Source organism: Electrona antarctica (genome assembly GCF_951216825.1).
Source record: "Electrona antarctica genome assembly, chromosome: 11".
NCBI lineage: Eukaryota > Metazoa > Chordata > Actinopteri > Myctophiformes > Myctophidae > Electrona > Electrona antarctica.
The window spans coordinates 21,111,219-21,137,507 of NC_136792.1; the positions used below are offsets into that span (position 1 = coordinate 21,111,219).

The following is a 26,289-nucleotide window of genomic DNA, read 5'->3' on the forward strand; positions in this document are numbered from 1 at the left end:
TGTGTGTGTGTGTGTGTGTGTGTGTGTTGTGTGTGTCTGTGCTACTTACGGCAGTGTCTCTCATCAGATCCGTCCAGACAGTGTGCGTGTCCGTCACAGCGCTGCCACTCAGGTATGCAGAGTGGGGGGCGCCGGCATAAGAACTGTCCCCTGGCACAGTGACCCGGGGAGGGAGGTGGAGGAACAGCGTGGGTGGGTGCGGGGGCCACGGTCACTGACCCATTGTGCGCTGTCATGGATGAAGAAGGAAATAAAATAACAAATCAATTACAGGCCTCACCACATCTGTATCTTACAAGAAATACGCAAAATTATGCCCAACCCTTATGGGCATACAGACAGACAGATGGGGGGGATGCATTCCCAATCTGTATCGTTCCCGACTAATTATGTAATTTGAGGGACACCCAAAACATTTTACTGCATATATCAACTAATCAACACTGCATCATGGTCCCAATTAAAAATGTTTGTAGTTAATTGTGCACTGGCGTAAAGTGACTGTTGTACTGTTGAGTTTGAACTGAGCTGAACAGAAGAGAAGGAAACGTACCAGTAGGACAGCCCAGTTCATCACTGCCATCAGGGCAGTCAGCGTAGCCGTCACACACCCATGTGTTGATGATGCAGGCCCCAGAGCCACAGTGGAAGCGGTTGGCAGCGCAGGTGGAGGGTCCTGGGGTGACCGTGTGAGGGGTGACGCCTCCTAGAAGAGTCACAACACGGCTTCAGAATGGAGGAAGACCAGCGGTGGACAAAGTACTCAACACCAGTACTTCAAGTCAAATATTACTCGACTACAAGCGAAAGTTTATCTTGTCAAATTCGTACTTGAGTTAAAAGGTACTGGAGTACTTGCTTTTAAAAACACTAAAAGTAGTATCTACAGTATATATATATATATATATATATATATAAATGTTTTTTTGTTTTTTTTGTGGCTTTTGCCTTGATTTTATATTTTTTATGAGATGGGGGGAAGACATGCAGTAAAGGCCGTCGGGATCGGGAGTCGAACCCGCGGCACACTGCCAGACTGGATTACCAGCCAAGGTGCCTGGACCATTGAGCCATGGCCCAGGCCATATATATATATATATATATATATATATATATATCTGTATATATATAAAATAAATCTAAAATGACTGATGCTTTCCCGGAAATCAATGGGTTAATAATATGAATGCAATGCAAAAATTAAAAGAATTCTCAAAAAATTACAATAATAGTGAAAATAGCTACTTTACAAGCTCACAAGATGTCACACGTGTCAGTGTGTGTGTGTTTACCTGTGCACTGTGCTTCATCAGACCAGTCGCCACAGTCGTTCTCTCCGTCACATTTCCACCATGTTGGAACACAACGGCCATTTCTGCATTCAAACTGGAAATACCTGGAACAACCTGGAACCTCAGTGGGAGAGGCTGGAAAGGACGCACACGCAAACACACACAGTGATAATCTATCATGACACTTTGACAAATGGATCAGACAAAAACAGGGGTTCATTTTGCATAAGCAATCATTTGACAAGGATGTGGGAGGGTCTTACCACAGTTGGCTTCGTCAGAGTAGTCACCACAGTCGTCCATGCCATCGCACTTCCACTCCAGACTCACACACACGCCGTTTGCACATTGGAATGTGTACGCATCACACACTTTACCAAACTCTGAGGGCGTGGCTGAGAACACAGACAGCATTTCCACGTTTTACAAGAAATATGCAGAAATAGTTTTCATGTGTGTGTGTGTTTGTAATTAAATAATTATTACACCTTTACATGAGCTATTTTATAGGTTTGACTTAGAATTGGAATTGGGTTAAAGTTAATAACCTCTGGCTGTGAGAGCTACTCAGTACTTCAGGTGTAATGCTCTATATTTGCAACTGAATTGTTAACGTGTTCATTCAGTGTGATGCTCACCACAGCCGGCGAAGGAGGGGTCCTCATCAGAGCCATCCTCACAGTGCTTGGTCCCATCGCACACCAGAGACTGGAACAAGCACTGAGCACGGTTCTTACACACAAACTCCATGTAGCGTGTGCACAGTGGATCTGGGGTACAACACAGTGAACACACACCTTTATTTGACAAGAAATTCTTGTCCAAAAACATGATGCGCAGGTTTGGAAATCTCAACGGTGTTAAGTATTCTCCATACTGTATTATGGCCACTGACAGACAGACAGACAGACAGACAGACAGACAGACAGACAGACAGACAGACAGACACATTCTCTTCTCGACTCTTCTATACTGCATGCATTGCAAACAAGTTCCAGGTAATATAAGTGAGTTTTGAACATACGCTTATACAGTATGTGTGTACTCCATGTTCTGCAGTTATCTTTTCATCATTCATTATCATCATTTCTAATGCTGATTTCCCTATGCGACAACAGGACATCCAGAATCCAGATGACCTCAACAATTACCACAATTCTGCTCATCAGCGCCCCCTGGGCAGTCCTGTACGCTGTTGCAGTGGGCGGTGGTCGGCAGACAAGTCCCGTTGGGGCAGAGAAATCCCATGCAACGCTCCCCAACTGCAACAAACAACGATGCACACAGTGTTACAGTCAATTATGGGACACCTTTTCCACGTGGGAGATGGTGACTACAATGGTATTACTTTGAGTGGTATAGGTTCACCAACACCTGTTTAATGTAAGATGAACACTAGGTCAACCAGGGCAGACATAATATTAATGATAATGTGTCACTTTCACCTGATCAACTTCAATGCACCAGTGTATTGTGTACAGGAGACACAACTGTCATCTTGTAAAAACAGCCCTTCCTATTATCTCTGCCTGTTTGAGTGAGTGAGTGAGTGAGTGAGTGAGTGAGTAATAATAATAATAACACCTTAATAACATCTTTCATGACATGCAGCTCAAAGTGCTTTACAGAGCAATGGAGGGAAAAAAGCAAGGCATAAAACATTAAAATAATAGCAGTAATGCAATACAGTGAGGAAATGAAGAACAAGGAATTTAATTCAAAGCAAGAGTGTAGAAGTAGGTCTTGAGCTGCGCTTTAAAAATGTCTACAGAGGCTGCCTGTCTAAGGTACTGTGGAAGTTTGTTCCACGCCGTCGGCCCGTAGAAGCAGAAAGCTGCTTCACCGTGTTTTTTAGTTGCCATTTGTTTAGGCACAGCGAGCAGGCCAGCAGTGGAAGACCTGAGGGGGCGGCTCGGGACATATTTAGACAGGCAGTCATGTAGGTAGGAAGGTGCAAGACCATTGAGAGCTTTATAAACAAGTAAAATTATTTTAAAATCAATCCTAAAAACAACCGGAAGCCAATGCAGTGAAGCTAAAACTGGAGTAATATGTTCTCTCATCTCATCGTTTTAGTTAAAACTCTGGCTGCCGCATTTTGGACAAGTTGTAATCTGTCAGTTGTTTTCTTTGGCAGTCCATTGCAGTAATAAAGCCGAGAAAAAACAAAGGCGTGGATCAGCGTTTTTGCATCGTCCAATGACAGATAGGCTCTGATTCGTGCAATATTTCTAAGGTGAAAAAAGGCAATCTTGGTAACATGATTAATGTGTGAATTAAAATTCAATTCAGAATAAATAATGACCCCCAAGTTCTTTACTGTACTGTTACTTTCTACAGTCATGGTTGCCAAGTCTGCTTATTATTGATTATTTCTGCTCACTGATAATGATTCCAGTACTTGGTGTGCCCTGTTGCATTCCTTAAATAAAAATAAATAAAAATCAAGTACAGTGCCTGTTGAAAGACATAACACGAGTGCTGGCATCATCCTCCTTGTATGTACTATTGGAGCCGTGCACCCAGCTAGTTTCATCCTCCTCGTATGTACTATTGGAGCCGTGCACCCAGCTAGTTTCATCCTCCTTGTATGTACTATTGGAGCCGTGCACCCAGCTAGTTTCATCCTCCTTGTATGTACTATTGGAGCCGTGCACCCAGCTAGTTTCATCCTCCTTGTATGTACTATTGGAGCCGTGCACCCAGCTAGTTTCATCCTCCTCGTATGTACTATTGGAGCCGTGCACCCAGCTAGTTTCATCCTCCTTGTATGTACTATTGGAGCCGTGCACCCAGCTAGTTTCATCCTCCTCGTATGTACTATTGGAGCCGTGCACCCAGCTAGTTTTGTTGTACTGACATTCTTTTTGACTGAAGTTGGGCTCACATTCAACGTGTGAACTTACCACATTGTCTGGGGTCTTCATCAGAACCGTCCTGACAGTCATCGTCTCCATCACACACCCAGCGCTGGGGGATACAGTGGCCAGTGTGGCACTGGAAGCTACTGGACTCACAGGTATGGTGGCCAACTAAGGATGGGGAGTGTATTTATTAGCAGGTAGGCCAGGGCATTATTATTTTTTGTTTATTATTTTTTTGAATATTTAAATATATAGGACAGATATTCATATACACTCCTGTTCATCACCTGTACAGTTGGCTTCGTCTGACCAATCCCTGCAATCATTGTCTCCATCACAGCGCCAGGACTCCCGTATGCACACGCCACGCTCACACAGGAACTCCTCTGGGCCACATTGGTGAGACTCTGACACAGACAAACGCAGCACGGTCAGCGTTGACACAAAAGGATGAGGATATACTGGAACCCAGTACAAAGTCAAAGTCAAAGTCATACGATTTGTCACACGCGTTACCGCAGTGAAATTTGTTCTCCGCATTTGACCCATCTCTTGGAGCAGTGAGCCGCAGCCAAGGAGCGGGGAGCTGCAGCCGTGCCGCGCTCGGGAATCATTTGATTAGTAGATTTGACCCCCCAATCCAACCCATTGGTTCTGAGTGCCAAGCAGGGAGGCATTGGGTCCCATTTTTACAGTCTTTGGTATGACCCGGCCGGGGATCGAACCCCGACCTCCCAGTTTCAGGGCGGACACTCTAACCACTGTCTGGTGTAGTACAACATGTTGTACTAATGTACTGGAAACCAGTGGGTCTAAACCGGATTCCAAACTGGGCCCCACAATTTGCAATAGCCATGATGTCAGGAACCAGTATTTTAACCACTTGATCCTATACTTAGTGGATCAAAGTCCCCCCTCTTTTTCCCTCTCTAAACCATAACTCTTTGTAGAACACAGCCGATCTACAGTCTCACAACGCGTTTTGAGCTTGCAGATCTGTCTGGACTATGTTGATGGCTGTGTGATTGCAGGCATTTAGGCTACTGTGTAATCACAGCAGTCTGCTGTCAAGACTTACCACAGTGTCCTTCATCACTGTCATCACCACAGTCATCCTCGTGATCACATTTGAAGGCCAGAGGGATGCACGAACCAGATGACACACATCGGAACTGAATGGTCGGGTCACACGATGTGGTGGCTGCACACACACACACACACACACACACACACACACACACACACACACACACACACACACACACACACACACACACACACACACACACACACACACACACACACACACACACACACACACACACACACACACACACACACACACACACAGTGTATCATGTATTACTTGAAAGCAATACTGCACTTTATGCACAAGTTACTTTATGCCCTATACAACACTGCACTTTATATCTTTGTACATTGTTCTTGTATGTATGTTTTTATGCTTTGTTTCCTAGTGTAATGTGCTTCACTGTCTGCCTGTTTCGTTTTTGTTTTGTGTGAGAACTGCGGATGTAAACTAGAATCTTTACTAAATCCGGTGTATTTACGTTGCATTCATATGTAATGTCCATTAATATGCAATGTGCCGTCCAAATAAACAAATAAAGTAAAAAGCTGATCTACAAGCTCACAGAATGTTCCCCCCAGAATATGGATGCCAGGGTTCAAATGGTTAACACAGTGAGAATAGCTGGGAGGAGACAACAGTAGATGTGTGATATGTAATGTTCAATTAAAGTAATATAAATCATTAGAGATAGGATCCAACAGGGAAGCACGCACATCTCAGGTGCTGAACAAACATATGCACAGATGAGAGGAGATGGAGTTCGCACACCGGTCTTGAGCTCCAAAAAATAGTTTATTTAAGGAAGAGATACAACGTTTCGACCACTTCGGGTCTTCGTCAGAAAATCATATCATGTCATCTAATGTTGAAATTGTTTTGTTTTTTACTTACGGCATTCCTGTTCATCGCTCATGTCTCCACAGTCGTTGTCGCTGTCACACTTCCAGATGCTACTGATACAGCGACCATTGGAGCAGCGATACTGGTTAGGCAAACAGTGATGCTCTAATTGGACAGAGACAGACGGAGATCGTTTAAGTTAACATGAGGGAATATACAGTACAAAGACATCTTTCTGTCCTTTGTACCTCCTATTCTCCTCAGCCAACTTTTCTTCAAAACTGTCCATGGTACCACAACAACACTGAAGCCTCTAGTTTGAGGCCAGCAATCTGGCACGCTCCAAACCCCAGTGCTACAAAATCTCCAGCTTTGGAATTCTAAGCCATCACTGTGGATATAACACTGACACTGGAGTGTGTCACAGGAACATATCCCCAAGAATGTGCAAGTCTAAGTAATGACAGCCATATCATACTAGCGAAAAATACATGCCTTTATTTGGAGAACTATGTAGGACACACTGATATTTAAGATGCAATAAATTAGCCCACCACAAGAAGGTGGGCTAATTTAATTTCATTATGTCCATCTCTTTAGTCCATTAAGGCTTTAGTCCATCAATTGTGCTGCCATCAAACATTAACATTACCTCCCACAACCTAGAGGTCAGACTTTGTTCAGGCAGTGGAACATTACATGGCTGGCCATTCATGTTTTCTTGTATTGCTCTCCTTTTGAGGACATTAAGATATGGAATCTTCAAAGAGGACATTTCCATAGTCCTCAATTCAACAAGGAGCTATTTTAGGATTAGAATTAGAGGTAAGGTGTCTACACGAACACAATTGGCCCGTGTTCGGGGTAGGGAAGCCGGGTGGGGAGGGTGATAATTGTCATTGCACATACTATACGGGCTGGGGTGGCACCTATCAGCGGGGAGTGTTGGGATGAAGGAAGCTCTACGTCCTATTGTGTATTTTGTTTATTAGCACTATGTGACAATGACAGAGAGAGAGAGAGAGAGAGAGAGAGAGAGAGAGAGAGAGAGAGAGAGAGAGACTCTCACCGGTCTTGGTGCAGGTGTTATTATGTCGCTGGTATCCAGTGGGACACTGACACTGCAGCTCTCCATTAGGCATGGTGATGGTGGGCGTTCCGTCGGGACAGACACAGGTGTGTCGGTGGCCTGGCTGGGGCAGACAGAGCAGGCTGCAGGGCTGGTCCACACAGGCATTGTGACCTGGAGGAGAGAAGTCACTTGACTTTAATTTGACTCTCAAGCCATCTTAACAAAAAGATGCATAATGAACAGCACAAACTCAAAAGTACAATGTAAAATAGGACTATTGCAATGGTACAGCCAGTAAAAACAACATGTGGAACCCTCCCACAGAAGCTGTGGCAATTCATTATTTTCTTAATGATTATTCTATAGATAAACTTTAATTAAAATGGAATAATTGAGAAGACTGCATAGTCATCCAAACACTGCGGTAAAAGTAGTTTTAGTAGGAAAATAAGTAGTAGAAGGGTATTTTAGATGTAGTTATTTTAACTATTCTCTGTATTTAAGGGGCTATAGTAGAAAGCAGTTGTATTATCTCCTTGTGCTTAATGTTTGTGCTTAATGTTTCTACCCAGCCTTGTTGTCTCTCCTTGTCTGTCTTTGTTATCATTAGTCTCTCACCTCTGGTTTTTCCCTTATAGAAGATCTTGAGGTCCATCACTCCGGTCAGTCTGCCAACAATCAGCTCATTGTTCGGTGAGCCAATTTTGGGAGCTTTGAAGATCCCCATTCTCGACCAGTCATCCCAGTACAAGTCATTCTGCAGACAGAAAAAAATGGGATGTTGTTTGATTCCAAATGCATTTTGTTAACATACGGTCTAAATAATACTCTCCATATACTGCTGAAGTACAGTCTCCATCCAGTTTCTATACACTGACACCACGCTAGACAGGAACGCCCAAAAACGTCACATCCGGTTTTAGCCTGGGGTAAGAATTTTCTATGACTGCCAATGCAACTTAATCACATACGGACAAACATCTATGCCGATGCTATCTAACTTGCGGAGGTAGCGTGCCTTGTCCACGGGCAACAGATCTTTCAACGTATGGCATTGCAAATACGTTTGATAATCGCTACTCTGCTCAATATTGTTTTGAAAATGCCGCAAATTGCATTGCAGTGAACGAGCGCAAATCACAACTTCCCCCGTTTGTGGGCGGAGTCACAGTTTGAGGCGCTGTTTACGCGCTGTGGTGTCAGTGTATACAGTGTCTATTTAGTCTAAATCAGGGGTTCCCAACCTTTCTGTTACCATGGACTGGATGGACTGGATGACAGTCTGGCACCGGCATGGAGAGGAGGTAGTCGTGCATCAGGTGTGAAACCCAATCGTACCAAAAGTCCAAAACACAAAAGCTGACTGCCTATTTAATATGTAATAAATAGCAGTCAATGGTATATTTATAGTAAGTATATTTATTTACTGCATTATCCCTACAGTTTCCTTCCAGTTTGTATAGTCTCAATACAATCTCTAAGTCTCAATATAGTTTCTAGTATCTAATCTCTCTACAGCCTCCATAGTCTCTATACAGTCTAAATACAGTCTCTAGTCCTTCCAGTTTACAAGTCTCTATGCAGTACAGTCCCATGTTCAGTATGTTAGTTCACATCAGTGCATGCGGCTGGTCCCACCTTGAACACGGCGATGGCATATGGGTGAGGCAACCCCTCCATGAGCACGCTCCTCTGACCCCCCATGAAGTCGGCCCTCTCGATGCGGTCGCTGTAAGCCTCTGTCCAGTACAGCCAGTGATCATCAGCTGTGATGCCGTTGGGCCAGCGCACGCCCTCAGACACAATGCAGGAGATGTTGGTGCCATCCATGTAGCTGCGGTACACGCCAGCCGCACGATCGCCCCAGTCTGTCCAGAACATAAGACTACAGAGAACAGAGAGAGAGACATGTACTTGTATAGGAATACCCTGATATCTGGTAAGTATGTGCTGTATGAAGCCCGATTTCAATTGTATCGTATGATGGTGTCATAGACCGAAAATAGCCGATCTGTAAGCTCACAACATGCCGTGGATACAAGCTGATAGATCTGCTATTTTCGCCGCCACGAAGCAGCCAGTCGTCCAATAAATTTGCATTCAGTGGCTGTTCTGGTGTGAAGATCAGTCAGAACAGTGAGTACTGTCCTCTGTACAGACTACTACAGAGGAGTTTAGTGTACGTCTTCTGTACAGTATCCTGTGATGGTGTTAAATATGCATACTTTCTAACAGTCTAAGAGATTCAACCAAGGTGTTAGATAATGATAATGTACAGTGGTGCTATGCTTCGCCCTGTAAAAAAAACAAAAAAAACAATAATGACCACCTCACTGTACTGTATATCGTGCTGCTTTTTACACAGCTGCTTACAAACAAAATCAATATGTTGACACAGAATATTGATTAAAAAATAATTGTGTTAGCTAACAAGCTTCTCATTCCATAGCAACATAAATGGAGGCAGAGAAGTGGCCTGTTAATGACAAATAAGAGACCGCAGAATGCTATGATTGACCAATCAGAATAAAGCTTTCAACAAAATCATGAAATAAATGGCAATAAAAACTGAAAACGCGAGGAGAAATCTGTATTTTACTATTTACCTGGTTCTGCTTACTGCCTTTATCACACTCGATGTTAATTGAATGGTGAATAATAAATCCAGCATAAAATACTAGACAAGTGGGCAATAATAATAGCAAGGAAATGTACAAAGGAAACTAAGAAAGACAAAAAGAATATGCTTTTAGAATCAGCATTTTTCTGAATGCATTAAAAATTGTGTGTGCACGCGTGCATGCTACCTCTTTCCAGGTGTGTGTGTGTGTGTGTGTGTGTGTGTGTGTTACCTCTCTCCAGGCAGTAGGACCAGGGCTCGGGGATGTTCCAGGACAGAGGAGTTGAGCAGAGTGTGACGCAGGTCTCCGTCAGGGTTCGAAACCTGAAGACACATAAGACAGCATCAACCACACATGTTGACACCCCATGAGTGACTTGCCAACTAATTCCTATAACAAGGACAGAAGTGATCACTAATTTGTTGAACCAGTTGTGTGTACACACCTCTATCTTCTTGGCTCCAGCGTCGACCCAGTAAAGCAGCCTGCTGATGGGGTCAAAGGTCAGCGCCTCCACGTTCTGCAGGTCCTTCCTGACCACCACCTCTTGTCCCGTGCTGCCGTTCAGACAGAGACGCTGTGCAGAGACAACACATCACGTCTGGTACCATGGATGTCCAACCAGCTCATGCACATTAACCCATTCAGGACGGAACCCCTTTTGGTGTTTTAAGGATTATGTAATACTTTAGCTATTGAAAAAAAGCAGATCTACAAGCTCATAGCACTTGGTTCTAGAGGGCTGCAATGGGAAAGGGAGCCTGCGGCGCCCGCGGGACCCAACGTAAATGTTGGCGGCTCGGGTGGTATTAAAATGCCTGTGGGCGGGTGCGGGCAGTCAAGATAAAACCAGCGGGCCCCCGTGAATCCTGCATCCTCCCGCAATTAACCAGATACAGAGCTTATATAGCCTACAATTTAGCAAAATATGAATGTCTGATGAGAACGTATAATTTCAATGCGCTGGACAAGCACCGTGGAGTCAGTCTCACTCTCTCCAACAGACATCATCAGGCACGCTCCCAAAGCGGCCGCACCTGTCAATCATTAGTAGGCTAATCACTCTGTGAGAAGTGCATGTGTGGAGTCTCCACAACGGATATTTTCGCTTCTAAACCCCTTGTTGCTTTTTTTGTGCGTCACTCACTCAGCAATAACGTGAAACAGAACACAACGATGAGTATATTTGGCTTTTAACTCTCTCTCTCTCGCACGCAAATGTGGCGCAAATCTCTGAATATATTCTTTCAGAGCGAAGGTTTTAACTCAAATCTTTGCTTCTGGGGGTGTCCCTGGAAAAACACATTTTCAGATATGGGTCCGCAGCCAAATACAGATAATTCTAGGGGCCCTTGACATAAGACAAAAGATTGAGCACCACTGACATAGAAACAGGTTTTTTAGAATTGGTCTGTGTGGACCAACCTGTATGGTGTCCAGTGATATGTCGGCCCAGTAGAGACAGTTCCTCTCGTAGTCGAAGTCGAGTGCCACGGCCTCGCGGAGGCCAGCCAATGGTAGCACCTGATCGCTGCCGGTGGCCAGGTCATAACGATGGATGGAGTTCCTCACCGCGTACAAGATGAACTCATTGCTCTCTGACACAGCACAGGAAACACATACTGTTGTGTTCTCACACGGACAAAGAAGTACAGCTATACATACTAATGTAATTTCAATATACGTAGGTGTGGAAAATGTATTCGATTTCATAAATCATAAATATTTTATTTAAAGAAAGCTGCTTAATGTTTTTGTTTGTTTGTAGTGTAACAAAAGATAATGGAAGTAAATTAAGCTGTTGTCATTATGGATCATTAGAAAGCACTTTGCTTATTAGTCACACAGTGACTAAGTGAGGGGGAAATAAATAATGTATTGGATTCGAGATGCATCAGTAATCGATACATACTATTTATATTGCGCTTTTCTAGGTACTCAAAGTCGCTTTACAGGACAAAAGAATAAAAACAACTTTATTAGGAAAAAACTAGTTAAAACGGTTAAAAACTAAAAGAAAGGTAAACAAAAAGAGGGTTGGGATTAAAAGGTGGGTTTTGAGTGTGGTTTTGAATCTTCAAATCTTAGCCCTCTGAATCGGAATCAAATAGTCAGGTACCTAGAGATGTCCGCCCCCCAAGGTACAGTATACAGACATTCGCTCAACGTTTCAAACCAGCAAAAGTACAACTGTAATTGAAATGAAGAGAACAAATAAGTCTTACCTCCAACAGGACAAGGAAGCATCTCTCCCTCCAGTCTGGTCTCCACGTCTCCACCACTGCAGCTGTCTCCAGGGACCTTCCTGTAGCTGTAAACACCAAACAAGGTAACTGTAACAGGGCTCAGTAGGAGCAAACTTGGGCTGGGGAGTAAACTGCAACAGTACTCAGTCGATGCTGAGATCAGCAAGCACTACTGTAACTATAACAGGCTCAGTGGCAGGTTTGGGTAGGGATCAAAGTTACCTATTATTTCCGGTGCTTTACAGAAACACAAATTAAGCTGCTTGCCATGCACATTATATAATCACAAAGTGATTATATAATGTATAATGTCACGGAGAAGGCAGCCCAGGTGCTCATCCAGGCTCTCGTCATCTCCCGCCTGGACTACTGCAACTCCCTCCTTGCTGGTGCTCCGGCATCTGCCATCAGACCTCTGGAGCTTGTTCAGAAAGCTGCGGCTCGTCTGGTGTTCAACCGCCCCAAGTTCTCCCACACAACCATCCTTCTCCGTTCTCTACACTGGCTCCCCGTAGCGGCTCGCATCCAGTTCAAAACCCTGGTGTTAGCCTATAGGGCAGTGAAAGGAACAGCTCCTTCCTACCTCCGGGCTATGGTCGATGCCTACACCCCTGCCCGACCACTTCGGTCTGCCACCTCGGGGCGACTGATTGCCTCGTCACTCAAGGGTCCTTCTGGCCGATCCACACGGTCACGACTCTTTTCTGTTCTGGCCCCACAGTGGTGGAATGAACTTCCCACTGATGTTAGGACAGCAGAGTCACTGCCCATATTTCGCCGCAGGTTGAAAACCCACCTCTTCAGGAAACACTACCCTTCCTCTCTGCCTGACCTACTTGTTGTTAACTAGTTGTACGAACGCTTGTTTTCTATTGTTGTATTGTTTATTGGATCTTGTTTAGTCGATACACTTAATTGTTTTAGCTCATGCTCATTTGATTTAGCTATTTTGTCTCATCTGTTTAAGGAAATAGGTAGCTGATATATTGCACTTTTACCTTAGCGCTAGGTATACTCTTGGTTGCTTGTTTTTGCAGAAAATGCACTAAAGACTAATGGTGATTAGTAGTTTTTGTTCCCTACCTATGTTGAATACACTTATTGTAAGTCGCTTTGGATAAAAGCGTCTGCTAAATGACTGTAATGTAATGTAATGTAGATACTGCCCATATCTCGTATCCATGGAAAGTCCCGAACATCACAGTGGACTTCTTGTGTTGTCAGCTGAATGTGCTTCAAGTGTATTTCCTATACACTTGAAGCACATTCAGCTTCAGACTCACATTAGACCCTCCTCCAATCAAACAACTCCATTGTCCACATATTTTAGACCAAGCAAATACACAAATCAGAGCAAAGGTTGCTTTACAGCATCACTGAGTACATTGGGAATAAAACAATACTTGTGATTTACATTACTGTTAAGACCTCCAAATGTTGCAAAGGTGATACCGATGTGCTCTTCTTTATGCATAATTTGGTGGTGCTAGAATGGTTGAATCCTGTCTCTCTCATGCTATTCTATTTCTTTTAGGATTTGGGTCTGTTGGTATTTGTAGTCAAAGAGCACTATATCAAAGACATGCACCAACCCAGCCCCAATCTGTTCACACCCTGTAAACCATCACGACCAGGCAAAGAGCCGGCCTACCGTCGTAGCAATGGCAAGACCAACCGGTTTCTGAACAGCTTCCACACGGCTACCATCAGACTGTTGAACAAGGTCAGACCTCCGCCTGTCACCAGGCTGGCCATGGACTTTATTGTTTTGCTAATGTGGACCTACTAAATGCGTTTGCCACATCGAGTCGCACCCCTTTGTTATAAGAGTATCATGTCCGGTCAGGTCCAAGCCAGATATTTTCAGATATTGACATTATGCTAATACACAAGCGTGCGCGCCGCATGCACGCACACACGAACGAGGAACGAACGCACGCACGCACACGCACGCACACACACAGCAGCTCACCCCTTGCTGCGTCTGTACGTGGTGCCCACAGGACATGGCACTGGAGGAGCGTAGAGGTTCCCTGCGAACTCAGGGTCAGGGTTGCACACCTGCAGGGACAGATCTTCACTCAGCTTGAAGCCATAGTCACTGAGAGGAGAAGGGGGGGGGGGATCAAGAGGACATTTATGAACATATGCCCCATAATGTATATGCAAGTCAAACGACTTGTATAATTAAGAACTGAAAGTCAGAGGCTTTTAAAAAAATATATAATTACAAAAAGATTTACCTACTGTAAAACTATTCTACTACACATACTCGTATGAATAATTTGCCTATTTTAAAATCTATTTGTGTTGTCTGATTACACATCAAAGGTGTGTCGCGCGTGCGTGCGTGTGTGTGTGTGTGTGTGTGCAATGTGCCATCCAAATAAACGTGGACATGGCTTGTGTACATGTGTATAAGCTGCTGCTGGGGGGCGCCCGCTGGCCAAGTGGTCCAGGCGCATGCCACATATAGGCTTTGGCCTGACAGTGTGTCGCGTGTTTGAGTCCCGTCCATGACGACCTTTGCTGCATGTCTCTCCTCCTCTATCTTCACTTGATACTATCAATAAAGGCAGAAAAGCCAAAAACAAATACAAAAATTAAAAGAATCTGCTGCTGTACCATTCATAGTCCTGACGTGTGCACGAGCAGTTAGACACCGTTATGGGTCGGTCGAAGTCTTCTCCGTTGAAGCAGGTGGCATGGGGAGTCCGCCTCTTAAACACCATCTCTCTGCCCAGAAGACAATCACTGCCATGCTCATCAGATGGAGACCAGCGCTTGTAGTCAGCCTCCAAACAGGGCACACCTGGCAAAGACAGACAGACTCATGAAGGAGCGGAGAGGAGAGGGGTGTTGATTTTGTCGACTGGAACTATGACGAACGATGTTCGTCGACTACCTTTTTTCACCGACGAAAACTAAATACAACTAAATTTAAACTAAGCTATGGTGACTAAAACTAAGACTAAATAAATTGACAATTTTATAACTGTGTTATATGTTTGGTTGCGATCTGAAAATAGCCGATCTACAAGCTTAAAACGCAACACTATTTTCAGCATGCAACCAATGGTAAAATCAGGCCGAAATACATTTTAGTTGACAAGATCAACTGTAGTTTTGGTCGACTAAAACTAGACTAGCGCTAAAACATTTCAGATGACTAAAATATGACCAAAACTAAATGAAAAATATTCAATAGACTATGAATAAAACTACATCAAAATTTGCTGTCAAAATCAACACTGGAGGAGAGGAGAGGAGAGATGCGTATTACACACCCAGTACATCAGAGGCGTTGACCTGCAGTATGAGCCAGCTGTGTCTCTGGTCAGCGTATGAACCAAAGATGGTGAAGACCGTGCTCTTCTCTCCGGGCTCCGTCAGCAGCTGATAGATGTACACGTCCCGTTCAGCGAACTGGAAGTTTGTCCATGTCTCCCCCTCGTTGGTGCTGAACCTGACACAGACACACATTCTGCTGTAGAAATGTTTTTCAAATCCCTGTCCACATCTCCCATGGTGTGCGTGGTTTAAATCTTCAGTTCAATCATTTTTTTCCATACATTTATTAAAAAATATATATTTTTCTCCCCCCAATTTCTAAGCTAATGCTGCCATTTAGTGAGGCTCTGATTATCTTTTTGTGCACCTCGTTGGAGTTGTGTGACCCATGTCAAACCTGTTCTCAGTGAGAACTAGGGTTGGGATTCGTTAGGATTTTAACAGTTCCGGATCCTTACCGGATCCTTCCTAACGGTTCCATTAACGGTTCCTAATAATATTTCTTTCCCCTTTTTTTTCTGACATATATTATGCTTATATTATAACTAACCTAACCAAGTACTTAATAAACTCAAATTAAATTATTGTATTTGCACTTTACAATTATGAGGTGGCACTATTATTTAAACTTCACCACCACCAGCTAGCCACCACGACAATATCATTGTTGCAATTTATACTGTATATTAAATATACAGTACACATTGCAATAATGATATTGTTGTGGTGACAAATGTTGTGTCTTTAATGTTCAGATTAATTTAATATGAAGGACCCCAGTTACCCTAATGGAAACAAGCCATAGTGCTTTCTTGGGTTATAAAATCCTCCTCCAGACATTGTATTGAACTCTAGGCTATGTTCCTGTGCTTTTTTCTGCAAACTGTTTATAAAGTAATCAATGAATGGAGGTATATATGCCCCTAAAGTCTGGGCTCTCAACAGTTACGCGATTAATTTAGAGCCAAATCAAAAGCAGTTGAGTTGCTTATAAGTTGTAAAAATAAGTGCAGACAAATTGATTTTTATTTAATTCATGGCTCTATGATTGATTTTGAGATGTTTCCTCAATGTGGACATGCAAATGGTGCAAGTTGCAACAACCTTTGCAGGAAACTATGGCATCGCATTTATTGTCATTTCCCTCCCTGTTAACCACACTCGCTCCGCGGCGGTGACCGCTCGCTGAATGCACAGAACAGTGGTATCCGCCCCACTCACTCACTCATCGCAAAGTGCAATAAATGCGATGCCATAGTTTCCTGCAAAGGTTGTTGCAACTTGCACCAGTTGCACGTCCACATTGAGGAAACATCTCAAAATCAATACGCCTACACGAGTCACAAGATTAATCTACTCACTTAGTCAAGTAGTAGAAGTCACCCCCACTAACTTGGCTCTGCATGCTAAATGACGACTGATGAGAACCGTTTGGGGAACCGTTAATAAAAAAACGATGGAACCGGCTCCGGATCCGCAATGTCGGAACCGCGTCTGAAATGGACCCGGTTCCGAATCCCAACCCTAGTGAGAACCAGACGAGGTATTGCTGTAACATACAGTAAGACCAGGATTTTCTGCGGAATTCCAAATCCAAACGGATTGTGCTTATAACCACGGCCCGCTTCTGTGGCCAATGCCTCTCACGTACAACAACTGCGGACTAGACTTAAATATATAATTATATGGACTAGACCGCGACAGAGGCCCGCCGTCGCCGTCTCAAGCCAACTTCAGCCATGTGAGACACCACTGAGCGAGCTAAAGTGAGAGAGTTGCCGTGCCGAACGTTACGAAGTGGCCGTCAGGGCCGCTTTGAGTTGTGACCCGATAGGCAGAGAATAGTAAACCATGTTCTGGCGAGAGCGTTTTCCCCGACTACCACTCGAAGAGGCTACTGGCCAATCACAGACCATCCTTGCACAAGTGCACTGGCCAATCACAGCACGTCCTTGCACAACCCGTGTAGGCTTTCGAGGGACACACATTTTCCAGAGTAAGCTTCAAAAAGACATTAACCAAACAAAAAAACTGATTGTAGGTAGTGAATATGTAACACTCCTGTCAACAGATGTGCTACCAACTACACAGTCAATGACTCTGCCTCATTAGCAAGGAGGTTTCTTATCAGCCGTTACATCGTTAGGAACAATCCCTATTAAATTCTACACAGAATGGTGCCACCTATTTCTGAGGAAATAATGCCTCGTAACAGCAGTGTACTCACACCAATCAAGCGGCTCATAACAGATGAACGGCTCCAATTAATTTACAAAATCAACAGACAGTCACATAATGATAACACTACAAATCTATATTTTTGTTTGTAATCTTATTTTATACGTACGTAACGTATATTTATATTTATTTAGAGTCAGTATTTTATTTTAAAACCAACTAGATGTAAGGGTTGCTGGCCTCCTACGCTGGGAAGCAATAAGAAGACAATAAGGTATAAGAACAAGGAAGAGGAATTGTAACCGATTTGCCTAAGATAGAATAGTGCGTCCTTTATCCATCCGTTATGTGTAGGTGGAGTATAAGGCGTCGGGCTAAAAGAGAAGTAAAGGAGATTATTCTCTTAAAGGTATATTCAGTGATTTGACTTAATTCAAATATCACTTGTTTTTTCTTTTTTTCTGGATAATGGCCTGTTGCACTTCCCCCCACTGTAGAGCGTGCATGTGCACATTTTGTTATCGGGGCGGACTGGGTGGTTTTCCAAATCACCCAAATCACTGAATGCTCCTTTAAGGTATAAAGGAATATTGGTCCCTGGGGGAATACCAAACAAGGCTGTTAGCGGGTTTGGTAGGATGGATACACCCAATATATCAGAATAAGATTTAAATATATCTGTCCAAAAGTCCTAGGGATAGTTCTGATCCCCTTGTCAAACCAATTCCGGCTTTTAATGTATTATTGTTGATTCAGTTAGAGATCGCGCTATACTACTGTCTATGAGCGTCTGTGTTGTGCAACGACAAACTGGAAGTCGTTGGTCCATCAGAATAATGGTTCTCCCCTCATTGACTCCAATGTTAGCCAAAACATTTTCCCTTGAAAAAGGCTCATAAGGCTCAAATATCCACGGCACATGAATGGATTAATTCCCAACGAACGTTACACTTAATGTGTACTTAAGACAATGATAACTATACTGTAGGAAAGAGGCTGTGATTCAGCGAAGGGAGTCAAGAGGACTTACTTGAGATCTCTGGTTGAACCTCCCTGAACAATGGCCACCAGGATGCCACCATGGTCTCCCCATGTGTAGAAATGAGGTCCGGCCAAGGCCTAGGTAACAGCAAGGGAGCATCATCAGTTCCACACAGTACAGTTCAGTCACTTTGAAGCATTTCTCAGATTATATTTTCACTACACAGAATATAGTGCAGGAACCAAAATTCAAGAAGTTCCATTAGCATCCACCATCCGTTTTTGAAGTGGATGAAAAAACTAAAACATACGAGTGGGTGCATTAGGTGAGGGTTTTTTTTGTATGTGAATGGACAACATCCACTCAAGACCCAGACATACTGTAGCTACAAATGGATGGTGTGTGTGATAGGAGCCTGTAATGATGATGTGCCACTGACGCAAGCTTGCGTAACTCGCCCCTTTATTATTTATTAACCCTGTCCCTAACCGCACGCTAAGCCACATTGTCGGACCAATGTGCCATCAAGAGTATGAGCAGATCCCATTTTCTCTATGCCTCAAAACAGCTGGAATGACAAAATATTGTTCTATAAGCTTTCTATGGTAAGTACTAAGTACAATACACTACTGTGTGACATTCTTAATGAATACTTATCAATTAGCAGGTTATTCTCAATTTCATATATTTTTGGAGCAGTGTGTAGCGATTCTGACTGACTCAGGCCAAAAAGCTTCTGATTGATGATTATTCATTAAGAATGGCACACAAATTGTTGTGTATTCTACAGCATTACTGCATTTAGGCTGTATGGGCCTATAGAATACAATAACACTATTTGTCATTCCTGATGCTTTGAGGTGTAGAGATATTAGGCCTACCTGAGAATCATAGATTCCATATGAATGAAGTGGCTTGGTAAAAACATGGTATCAAATAAGTATTCCCTTATCGTCTCCGCCAGGCCAAAAGGCTTGGCCGAGACTAGGTTTGGAACCCTGTCCCTCCTTCTGTCCGTCCGTCCATCCGTCAAACGGAACGGAACGGGTCTTTCAGATTTCATCCTGATTGGCTAAGATTGGCTTCCAGCCCACAATAACCTGTAAGTGATCTGGTACAGGTACAGAGACCTGTGCTCTGAGGAGCACTTTTTCTGCTTTTAACAACTAACAAGGCCTAAGAGCCCTATCTTATCATATTTTTCTGGTTGCATTGGGGTGTAGGGTTCCTACCTGTAGACACTCAAATATGATTTAAATCCCAAGTTGGAAAATGGTGCAGGATTAACTTGGCATGAACATAAACTCTGGCAGAGTTCAAGGTATTACAATGCTGTATAAACATGCATAGTGTATGAACAATGTATAGAGGTGGATTTCTCTCATGGAAACGTGATCACTACCAATGACCATTTCCTAATATCTTTCTGAAATAAAACATACAAATGTTGTTCTTTAGATTCTTGCACCACTCACAGAACATCTGTGTCTGACTGGAGAGGACAAAATAGTGTTCTGTATCCAGTGATGTTTTTACACTAATTTAAAACGTTATCATGAAAAATGATTGAATTGTGTTTTTCTGGGAAATAGCACTGTGCTATAAACAGGAATCCATAAACTAAAGTGTAAATCTTAGAGACTGACACTGACCTCTCTCCACCGCGCCCCAGCACTGCTTGATACATACACGTTGGGCTTATTGGCCAGGTTCCTGCCAACTGACCCTGTAAGGACACAACACAGTCAGCTGATTAGACCTGGAGATTATCAAATCACACAATAACAAGTATTTAGTTTATACCTTTTTTTTGTGTTGTAGTAGTACAAAGCATACTTGACTGTAGCGATTGTTATTCGTAACTAAACGAGTAATGTAACATCTTTAACTTTGAAAAGAAAGACATACCACAGCGCCAGTCAAGCAAAAATCATTTCAAGGTGACTGAATGAAATGAATGGAGGCTACAATGAGAGAGCAGTGTTTATTGCCGTTCTATCAAGCAGGTTTAATGATGCTTCTAATATGAATTAGACATTGTCTGTTTAAAAAGGCAGCTAATCATTTTCTCATTTAGCATCAGCACACAGCAAAACAACTGAATAAAACATCTTTCCAAAGACAACATTTAGCAAATTTGATGCCGTCGGCTGCTGCCAGCTTGAGTGGAGGAATAAACATCTTCTCTTGCTCTCACATTGATATTCATGACAATGTGACTGTTACTTGGCCCAGACTCCAATGGCTCCATTTTCATCACTGCCTATACCCCTTACCCCTTAACTTCTTTGCCTTTTTTACTAGTTTGAAAAACATTTTTTCAACTAGCCAACACGTTGTGAGCTTGTAGATCGGCTATTTGAACTATTCAAAAATGTTTTTCAAAATAGTTAAAAAGGCAAAGGAGTTTAGGGATAAGGGGTAAGGCAGTGACGAAAATAGCCCTTTTCCCTAAACCTATTCGCCATTTTTACTATTTTGAAAAACATTTTAAAATAGTTCAACAAGCCGATCTACATCGACACGTTGTGAGCTTGTAGATCGGCTATTTGAACTATTTTAAAAGGTTTTTTTAAATAGTAAAAAGTGGCAAATAAATGTAGGTATAAAGGGTAAGGGGTGGCGCAAGATAGGCCCCAGTCTATTCAAATGTTTATGTGCTTTCAAAGCCAAAACCACAGGTACAGTATATACAGTAGCAGTATTATCTACACTGCAGTATGTGAAAATGATCAAAAAGCAAATGGTGCCTACCCGGCTACCCATTCTCTTTATCTCCAGACCATATCTCACTTTCTCTCTTGGCCCATTATCTCATAAGAATTTTATTTGAGCATCTGGTTGGGTTTTTATCTGAAGCTTTTATCCACAATGACTTACAACAAAGTATACAGCCCTGGAATAAACTTAGAATTCAGAGAGAGGAGCACGTCATTTTGGGTAAAATTCAATTCAAGTTGTTATTTGGCATAAAGGCAATGAAGTTGATGCACAAAAAAGTTTGTGATATGGCATTCTTGAGGATAAAAATGGCTTTATTGTGACGATTATCACATGACAAAAGGTTAAAAAAACACTCCCGTAGCGGCACACAGCCTTTATCGGGGCGACTGTCACTCTGGTGAAGGACTGTGGCACAGTCACTGTGCTGCAACAGTGGCCTTCATCAGGTGATTGTCACCCTGATGTTCCTTGGTCGCGGTGTTCTTTGTGCCTGGAATAACGTGTTCCTAGTTCAGCAATATTAAAACAAGACAAAGTCACTGCACTGCGATCCATAGTCCCCCCCAGGACAACGCAGTGGGATTGAAATTCTGGTTTTAGGGTCACAGTGACCTACTTTTGCTTTTGGTATGCAATACACAAAGATTGATCATCGTACTGTAGGCCTTAGACTACTGTAGATAAGCGGTTTGAAAACCAACAGAAAGCCTTAGAGCCAAACTGTATTCTTGTGACCCAAGAAACAAAACAGGTTTCACACATTTTTCTAATTCTTTTTTTTTTTAAAGTAAAACAAATCAATACAACTTCAAATTAAATTAGAGGTACAAACTCTGCTTGCAAGATTCAATAATTTAAATGATTGAAAACATTAATTGTAATTTGTCTTGGTGTGCGAGGGTTGACAAAACAAACAATAGGCCTAAGTATACTAGGCAGAACAAATAGATTTTAAAAATTAAGGTACATTTAACTTCAGTTAATGATCTGAACTGATGATGCGGAATTAAGTGTCCTCACTGCGTCAGGAATCAGGATAATGTGTTGTTACTGAAACAAGTAGTTGGTATTTTTCTAACCCTTTCCCTATTATTAAGCTCATTCCTATCATCAGCTGAGAAGTTTCCATACCACACTGTGATAAAGAATGCCAGAACTCTCTCTATTACAGTTCTGAAAAAGTCCCACATTCCTGGTTTTGATAGAAGTTGTTGCAGAAAGAACAATGATTGATGGTCTTTCTTCACAATATGGCTTACATTGACACTAAATTTAAAGATGACATGAAACAAGGTGGAAAAAATGGGAGTGAGTCTGCAGTTCTGACTGCAAACTAAGGGGAGTTTATTCCACAATTTGGGAGCCAGGTTGGAGAAGAGTCTAGGACATTGTCCAGGGTGTTTTAGGGATAACTAGTACAACCATCAATTCTCAAGTTATTTAGCTAAGAGTCAGAAACTGAGATGTTGTTAGCCTGGAACCAGCCACCGTGAATTCTGGTCTGGAGGGGCGGGTGCTGGTGGGAGCAATGCGCTGGATCATATTGGTTCATTGATCGGAGCACCAGCAGCGGACAACACTGACGTCACCAAATTTGGAGTGACTGTAGTTCACTCCCACTCCTAGACCAGTGTCTCATTCCCCCAGGCTTTCATTTTTTGAGCGGAATGCGAACAAAAAAGAAGCCTGGGTACCGAGGCTAAAATATTGTTGACGACCCAAAAGTTGGAAGACTACTCACTATTCCCACCACATTTCATGAAAATCTACCCATCTGTTCACAAGTTATCTAGCCAACACGCACGTGCGTCATGCGCACACACAAGCGACTTATTTAAATGCAAGGAGATCTGTGTCTCTGGGAGTAGAGGTGTGAGTGTAGTGGTGAGATGCAAGAGATGTAGCTTTGTAGTTTGTAATGGCAGATAGGAGAGTGACTCTGCAGTCCTTCTCCAACACAGCAAGGAGTCAGCAAATCAATGCTCGCTGCCAACCGTGAAGAGATCAACAGACGGGGACAAGCTTCAAACAGACAGCTGTAATAGAGCTAGCATCCACACTAGGCTTCGCTTGTTCCAATAGGAGATAGAATCGTACATCACCGACTGAAGGGGTGATCACGAATTGATTTTTCCTATGCCAATAAGGCAATATGATCTAACTTAATATCCCAAATAAGATGCTATTAAAAAGAAAAAGCTCTAGAATTTGAACTCTACCGTGTAATTAAATTAGCTTCTGGTAAAGTGTAATGTCCGATTGCAGTCTAGGAGTAACGAGGACAGAAATAAACAGCACAAAAAAGAGAGCACTTGTTTGAATACAGGAGGTATTGTTAATTTGTTATGACATTGATCATTGAGTTTTTTCAGTGAGTTTTGGGCATCTGGGTAAAAACCCATAACACTGCCAAATGCAAAAGGTTACATTTTACTTTACTTAAAAGATCATCCAGGCTGGCATAAAATTCACTGAGTTCCGCATTTGACATAACTCCACCTGTAAAAGACGACGGAGGCTCTAATAATAGTTTTTTTTACCAGCTGCTGGAAGCAGGCTCGGCTATTTTCTATCGGTTTGGTAGTGGCAACTTATGATTGTAGTGGCAACTTTTCATTGGCTGCCGTAGTCAGACCTCTCAGCCAATGGGATAGTATTGCAGCCAGCAAGTTAGGCAACCAGACACTGTTAGCCTCTAGCCGACCTCTCTGCCAATGGGATAGCATTGCAGCCACAACCCACTAGTTAGCACCCTGGGCAAGACCTACGCTGAAAAGACTATCAGCGGAAGTGGCGGAAGTGTTGCGTGTAAGATAACTACGTCACGCGGTGCGGCTGTGTTTACTAGTCCCCACCCAATGATCATTTCAGCGGGAATACATTTTCGGGAACACAACGCTGCGATTGGTCAAAAAACGTTAACTTCCGGGGGGGGGGGGGGGGGGGGGGGGGGGGGGGGTTACACGGCGGAAGTCCCGCCTTTCGATAGCTTCTCTGCCTTAGGTTGTGACCAGGCTCTTCTTTTTCGCAGTTAAGTGAGCCTGGGACCGAGGCTAACTAGTTAGTGGGTCAACTTTCAATTACAACACGCAAGCTAACCCAGGTAAAGTAGGATACTGCAAAGCAGACACCTGTGTGACTGTGACTGTGTCTGTGTGTGTGTGTGTGTGTGTGTGTGTGCGTGCGCGCGTGAGCCTACTGTAAGGGCCGATACATACTGCTAGTGTGTGTGTGTGTGTGTGTGTGTGGTTCAAACCGCGATGCGCTGTTTTTTGTGTTTATAGAAGATGTTGGCGTTTCTAGTGAGGAGATGGGAAATATAAAGACCTATATGTTACCTCACTGAAGGAATAGTAACAGACACATGGCCAACAACTCTTACATACATCTAGTCTACTAAAGAGATTTATAGTTTCAACTAGACAGGGCTACGTGGATGAGTGAGCACACAACATCATAGCACGCACCACGGCTGAGACTGATTACATTAATTTGGTGTTGGACTCAGGTTTACTATGCTTTTAGCAGGACTTTTGGCTTTGTGCAGTGCTTTAATTTTGCACACACACACACACACACACACACACACACACACACACACACACACACACACACACACACACACACACACACACACACACACACACACACACCCACCCACCCACCCACACACACCAAGCCACAGGTCCAACTTTGTCTCAAAACCAAAAAACACATTGGGTTTTCGCAACCCTGATTTAAAAGAAATCCCCTAATACTATAATAATAATAATAATAATGCAAGGTAAATCTTTATCATATAAGACAGATGTTCCCAACCACTGGTGGTACTTGAGCGCCCCCTCTGGTGGTACACAGAGGGGGTTCTCCAAAAAAGGAGAAAAAGACAAAAGTGGAATTAAATATTTATATTACTACAGGTACTGTAGTTCTTCTGATCAAGCAATTGGTTGAAATAGGCTATCCAGCCGTGCTGTACTGAAATGACCATGACATCACACCTAACCGTTAATAGAAGATTTGATAACAGATTAAATCACATTAGAAATATCATCAGTTGTGCTGATGCAGGCCCGAACGGAATACGCGGCCGCGGTGTTCCGATGAAAACGCCGCAGATTTTCCGCGGAAATTTAACCCGTTCATGTTGTAGTTTACTTTACCCAGGCCAGCATAATATTAACCAGTGGATGCATCCCGCCCCTCCCTCCTCCCCTCATTCTCTACTGCTGACTAATATGTTGGAGGCTCTGGAAGAGAATATTTAATATAGCTTTATATCAAAACTTCAAAAGCTGTCGGAAGTCTTTTTTTTCAAGTGCCGTATCTGTTACCTTCGCTGCCCTGACTGCATGGCTGGCTGTCACTAGTGTCCAAATGCCGGTGGTCGCATATTGCTCGCGCTCGTGCACAACGCAACAAACAAACTTCGGGAGAGAACGCAAGCACTTTTCATGGCCACGGACAACGAGAGCACAGTCTAACTGAGGGAGGGAGAGTGAGAGCTGTTTCTGTTTGTGGCATGACGTGCTGCGAGCTCACAGATCTACGCTTCATGCAACGAATGTACCCGTACGTTTGTTCTATTAAAGGGTAGATCGCTACCGTTTGGGGGCTTAGCAGCCCCCCAGACGGTAGCCGATCTAGCCTTATAGAACGAACGTACCGATATGCTGTGAGCCTAGCCTGTTGCTAACGCGACCCCCCTCCTCTCTCTCTCTCTCTGCGTATCTCTCTCTCTCTCTCGCGCGCGCGTCTCTCTCTCTCTCTAACGCAACTCTCTAACGCGACTCTCTCTCCCCCGTTGAAGTTGCAATAGTTGGATCACTGCAGTGTTGCACTGTTCATATTAGCTGCTTTGATATTATAGGAAATGGCCTACCATACATTTTTTATTTTACATTTTATGTTATTAGTATTTGCATCTGAACTTGTCATTAGCCTAACTGTAGGCATAGATACATACCATACCATAGCCTATTTGAATAATAATAAATAGGATAGTAAATAGTACTGTGACCAGATTTGACTGAGGGACTGCCATTGGATTTCTTTTCATGTCATATGAAAGCAGGGAATCATAGTT

General features: G+C 43.1%; 1 protein-coding gene across 1 annotated transcript in view; it reads right to left on the reverse strand.

The window, feature by feature from the left end:
* Positions 1-26,289, reverse strand: part of sorl1 (sortilin-related receptor, L(DLR class) A repeats containing) — an 82,655-nt gene that overhangs the window by 18,145 nt on the left and 38,221 nt on the right. Inside the window, exons 11-32 of the mRNA XM_079514095.1 lie at positions 20,132-20,205; positions 18,528-18,616; positions 15,316-15,494; positions 14,654-14,840; positions 14,001-14,129; positions 12,008-12,093; positions 11,208-11,380; positions 10,228-10,359; positions 10,014-10,105; positions 8,800-9,046; positions 7,780-7,918; positions 7,159-7,332; positions 6,141-6,254; positions 5,235-5,357; positions 4,444-4,563; positions 4,199-4,324; positions 2,444-2,554; positions 1,931-2,062; positions 1,556-1,687; positions 1,293-1,427; positions 554-706; positions 50-229 (exon numbers count right to left, since the gene is read on the reverse strand). Of these exons, the coding sequence (XP_079370221.1) occupies positions 50-229; positions 554-706; positions 1,293-1,427; positions 1,556-1,687; positions 1,931-2,062; positions 2,444-2,554; positions 4,199-4,324; positions 4,444-4,563; positions 5,235-5,357; positions 6,141-6,254; positions 7,159-7,332; positions 7,780-7,918; positions 8,800-9,046; positions 10,014-10,105; positions 10,228-10,359; positions 11,208-11,380; positions 12,008-12,093; positions 14,001-14,129; positions 14,654-14,840; positions 15,316-15,494; positions 18,528-18,616; positions 20,132-20,205 (3,027 nt within the window). The remainder of the gene's footprint in view (positions 1-49; positions 230-553; positions 707-1,292; positions 1,428-1,555; positions 1,688-1,930; positions 2,063-2,443; positions 2,555-4,198; positions 4,325-4,443; positions 4,564-5,234; positions 5,358-6,140; positions 6,255-7,158; positions 7,333-7,779; positions 7,919-8,799; positions 9,047-10,013; positions 10,106-10,227; positions 10,360-11,207; positions 11,381-12,007; positions 12,094-14,000; positions 14,130-14,653; positions 14,841-15,315; positions 15,495-18,527; positions 18,617-20,131; positions 20,206-26,289) is intronic.